This window comes from Eretmochelys imbricata, chromosome 6 (assembly GCF_965152235.1).
Source record: "Eretmochelys imbricata isolate rEreImb1 chromosome 6, rEreImb1.hap1, whole genome shotgun sequence".
Taxonomy (NCBI): domain Eukaryota; kingdom Metazoa; phylum Chordata; order Testudines; family Cheloniidae; genus Eretmochelys; species Eretmochelys imbricata.
Genome location: NC_135577.1, coordinates 2,770,128 through 2,775,268, shown reverse-complemented (window position 1 = coordinate 2,775,268; position 5,141 = coordinate 2,770,128). Strand labels below are relative to the sequence as shown.

The 5,141-nt window shown below is 43.1% G+C and overlaps 1 protein-coding gene across 1 annotated transcript; it reads right to left on the bottom strand.

Annotated features, from left to right (window-relative positions):
- Positions 1-1,773: 1,773 nt before the first annotated feature.
- LOC144266694 (olfactory receptor 5W2-like) lies at positions 1,774-2,712 on the bottom strand. Its single transcript, XM_077820160.1, has one exon. The coding sequence runs from the start codon at positions 2,710-2,712 to the stop codon at positions 1,774-1,776; it is 939 nt and encodes a 312-aa protein (XP_077676286.1).
- Positions 2,713-5,141: the final 2,429 nt, after the last annotated feature.

The following is a 5,141-nucleotide window of genomic DNA, read 5'->3' as shown; positions in this document are numbered from 1 at the left end:
TGCAACCCGAGCTGTACAATTCCCAGAATCCCTATTCCTCAGAGTCCATAGGACTTACCCGCAGAAGTAAGAGTAAGACCTCATAGCCAACCTGCTCCTGTGGTATAAACATCGAGTGTCTGATATGACTTTTTCTTTCTGTTTAATTTATATGATCGAGAAAACTCAACCTTTCATATTATTTTGTATTCAGTTCAGGACAGATTCTCACAGAGGATGCACACACACCACATTCTCTTTTGGATATGTTACCCTTGTTCTTACTTATTTTGTTGCTCCCTTAACTTAAAGGCCATTTTGATGGAAATCACCTTTCTCCTCCACATGCGTGGATACAAACCAGGCGACAATCTACACAACAACCCCACAGAGGACGTAAAGGGCTGCAGAGGATCAGGAGGGTGCAAGGTGAAAAACTCCCTTTGTTTCAGCCATAGAAATCACACACTTCATACTTGCAACTGCATAACCAAACCAAACCCACTTCAAAGCAGAAGGAGATAGATTTGATTCCCCCCTCTTCTTTCCCAATACAAATACATCTATGCTTTCAAAGTGTTATGCAAACAAAACTACACAGGATTGTTTCATGGGACAAGACAAGATGTCACGTGTATTATAACACAATTTGATTTATGACCAATAACTAATATCTAATACCTATGTATACACACACACACACATCAGATGTTCTGGAGCTGCTAGATAGTTACCATTCCTGAATGTAGCTTGAGTTTGTGGCTTGGGTTCGTAGCTTGTGGTGGCTAACTGGCCAGGAAAGCCAGGCACAAGGAAGAACTGGGTCTCTGTTGGGCATGCACCAATGCCCTTCTGTGTTGGCAGCAGAATGTTGCCCTCCAAAGTCTTCCATCTCACCCATCCTTTTTGTAGGCTTTAGTTTGAATCCAGAGTCTATAGGTCTTGATGTGTCACACTGCCTTTGGGTTTTGTGTGATTGATCACCCGCAAATTGCAGACATGACTTTCAACCTAGGAACTGGCTTTCATGTTTCTTCAATTATACTTCTGTTCTTTTCTTTTGAGGGTGGACTCTTCTTGCTTTGTCAGGGCTGTTGTCTGCATCTTCAGCCATTGGTGTTTACACTTTATTTCATCAGGACAGTCTGGGCAGGAGCTTGATTCCATCATCCATATATACCTCATTCACACATCTAAACTACACTAATAAGATTACAGCAGCGTTTTGCAAAAATGAACATTGCAGCAAGCTTTTACAAAATGAAGTGAGCATTTTAAAATGGAGTTTGGGACAAGTTAAAATGGAGTTTAAGTTACAATATGGGCAAGTGTAAGGAATGGCAAACAGTGAACAGATGTTACAATGTTGAAACAGTGTAAGTTTCAGCTATTTAAGCAGCAATTGGATTGAAAGTGAAAGTCAATTAGCCAGTTATTGGGGTACCTGGTTTTATGAATGAATGTAGTTTCATTCATAAAACTTTATTTTTGAAGTTATAATAATAAAGTGAACAATTAAAAACAATTTCATTGATCAATTCTACAGAAGCAAGTCACAAATATTCACACATCTGAAACAGGTGACTCCTGGAATTTTGATGGGGTAATTGCCTAATAAAGCCCTGATTTTATTTGGGGCCTCCAGGCCTCGTTGGAATACCAACAAATTCATAATAACAATATAATAATGAAGAATACTCCCACAGGCTCTGCAAACTTACATTGCAATGGGATAGGAATTGAATTCACCAGTTTCCACTCTCCATCACTAAACCAGTACTGAGTTAAACAGATTCAAGATTTGGTTAGGAGTTTATTCATTGCTCTCCTCAGGGCATCCTTCACATCCCTGTTCCTCAGGCTGTAGATGAGGGGGTTCAACATGGGGATCACCAGCGTGTAAAACACTGAGGCCACTTTGTCCGTGTCCATGGAATAGCTGGAGGTGGGACGTAAATACATGAAGAGGAGGGTGCCATAAAACAGGACCACCGCAGTCAAGTGGAAAGTGCAGGTGGAGAAGGCTTTGCGACGGTCCGCAGCAGAGCTGATCTGCAGGATAGAGGAGATGATATAGACATAGGAGAGGAGGATGGCCACAAATCTGCTCCCGGTAATGCACAACGTGAAAGCAAACATCATAATCTCATTGATGCGGGTGTGAGAACAGGAGAGCGCCAGCAGCGGGGGGGTGTCACAGAAGAAATGATTGACGATGTTGGAGCTGCAGAATGACAGCCGAAATGTAACACATGTGGGAATCATTGAATCCACCAACCCCACAGCGTACACCCCAGCCACCAGCTGTTTACAAAGCTGCCTGGACATGGTGACCGTATAGAGCAGCGGGTTACAGATGGCCACATAACGGTCATATGCCATGACAGTCAGCAAGAGGCACTCAGAATCTGCAAAAGCGATAGAAAGAGACATTTGCACAGCGCAGGCTGTGTAAGAAATGCTTTTCCTCTCAGCTAAGAAATTCAGCAGCATCTTGGGGGAAATTGTTGAGGAAAGGCAGAGGTCACAGAAAGACAAATTCCTGAGGAAAAAGTACATGGGGGTGTGGAGTCGGGGATCAATCGTGATTAACAAGATCATCCCCCCGTTCCCCACCAGGGTGATACCATAAATCAGTAGGAACACCACAAAGAGGGGGACCTGCAGCTCCGGACGATCTGTCAGTCCTGAGAGACTGAACTCAGTTGCCTCCGAGTGATTTCCCTCTTCCATCTCCTCTCAACAGAGATCAGGCAGCTATAGAGATGTGGGCATGTGAATGGTGCGGAAAACCTGCCCCTTCTCTGTAATGAAAGAAGTGAAGATAAACAGAGATCAGTTTCTTAATGAACATCAGTACCCACTCAGGGAAGGGCTTAGTCCACAGAGCCAGATGTTCACAGCTGGTCATTCCAGGTGTTTGATAAAATGCACACACTGTGCAAATATAATGACACTTCAGATTCATCATGTCCCACACAAAAACACTCCTGTTCACTCATCCAAAGAGAAAACAGTGACTTGTGACTCTGCTGTGAGAGAATAAGTCTGAAGGGATTATTCCATCGCAAAAGAAGGGGTGAGAGTGAAGGAGTGTCAATCCTTCCACCCTCTTTGGGCAGGGGGAGCTCTGTGGCTTGGCATGTTGGTTTGGCATAAAATTGCTCACGTGCTAATTAAGCTTTATGGCATTTACTTGAGTCTGTATGAAAACCCAGAGACATAATGGAAATCCCTGGCTTCAGTGACTAGGTAATTGCCTACTTTTTTCCAACCAAGGAGGTCGCTCCTTTAGCTGAAGGGGTAGGAGTTGGGGCTGAGGCTTTTCGTGTTGGAGGTCTGGAATTCAATAGCTGCTGATCCCCATGGTGTCTGCATGTGTGTGTCTGACTGTAATACAGGACAATAGCACGTACCTGCTGAGAAGAGAGAGAGAGATGTGGTGGCATTTCCCCATCCATAGAGACTACCAGTTTGGAGCATTCGGGAAGTTTTATACTGAGATGTGTGATCTATGCCACATGATTCCTGAAGCAACTGGGAATACCTGAGCTCAGAGAGCCATAACACCTAATTAAAGCATTCAGTGAACCAAAGCCTGCTTGGTGTAATTGGTGCCCTGGGGATTAATTTGTCCTACTCTTTCTTACTGTGTTATTAAATGATGCAAATTCTACCAGAGTTACAGAGTATGAGGTTACAGTATATTTCAGCCTGATGTTTTCAGTGCAAGTTGGGTACCGTGTAGACCTGATCCACAAAGGGTTGTTTTTTTCTGTGGAGACCGAAATCTTTTTGCTAAAAACTTAATATTTCGGAGGTGCCTCAGACACCACACACCACCAATCTCTTCCATGGGCCAGGCTCCCAGGCTGCACTACATCCCCCTACCAGAGTGACAGAGTATGAGGTGAGGGGTATATTTCATGATGCTGTTTTCAGTGCAAGCTAAGTACTGTGTAGACCTGATATATAAAGGCATTTTTTTTTGTTTGTTTGTTTTTTTGTGTGTGGAGACCAAAATCTTTTTTTGTTAGGAAATACCATAGGGGTGCATCAGATACCACACAGCACCAATCTCTTCCATGTTCCTGGCTCGCAGGCTGGACTGCATCCCCCATGATGCACGATGGTCTCTCCTCTTGCTGAACTGCCCCGGAACATCACCAGAGTCCCACAGCCATGGTTTAGGGAGGAGAGCACTTTGGTATTTTGATGGAAAGCTTATAATTTCCAGAGAAAAGATAATTTCATGGAAAAAAATAGTTGAAAGGAAAATCCAATTACCCATCAAAAGGCTTCTCAAGAAAAAAATTCAAGGAGCTCTCACAAGAAATTTTGAATCAAAGGAACAGAAAGTTAGATACAAGTGAAACGTATTAATTATTTGCAGCTGTTGCTTATATCTGCTCAGTCATTCATGGTTTCAGAATCACATCATTGGCCTGGCCCCAATAGGTCGAATGTAAAATCTGTAAAACATGTACATGTAGATTATCGAGCATTTACAGCATGCCAATCACCATGGTATCCAACGTCCTTCCCTTGCTAGGTTACTCTCCTAAAGGTGGGAAAAGTCGGTTCACTCATTTTTGCCTGATGGAGACCACAGGATGACCAGAGGAGCTCAGGAGGAGACCACAGCATGCTCTGGACTTCTGCAGGTCACAAACTATCCCTCTTGCATGCATATTATCTGCACACAGAGCTCAGCACTAACATGCTAAATAAATCTACGAGTCAACTAGAAATAGTCATGCTCTCACCGAAAATATAAATACATTTTTGATGAGGTATGTGAATTTATAATATTACACTGTATCGTGTTATTAAAAACATGTTGCAAACTGAGGTGGGCAAACTGGTTTGTCTTAAACAAGGAAACGTGCTCTGCTTAATTTTGTTTCAAAACAGTAACCAGTCAAGCAGGAAGGGAACCAAAGGTAGCCTAAAAAGGTGAGGAAAAAAGCAGCAGGGAACATCCTTCTACATAGAGTTTTGTCTTCCGGTAGACAGGTGGAAATGTTTCTCAAAGGGGGATAGGATGATAAAAAGAAGAGGCAGACATCCCAAGGTACCGCTCTCTCTCTCTCTCTCTCTCTCTCTCTCTCTCTCTCTCTCTCTCTGCCCATTGATTTACTGCATCTGAAGGGACAAAGGAA

What these genes read in the sequence shown, in the direction of transcription:
- LOC144266694 (XM_077820160.1), bottom strand. Translation starts at nt 2,712, where the DNA reads ATGGAAGAGGGAAATCACTCGGAGGCAACTGAGTTCAGTCTCTCAGGA.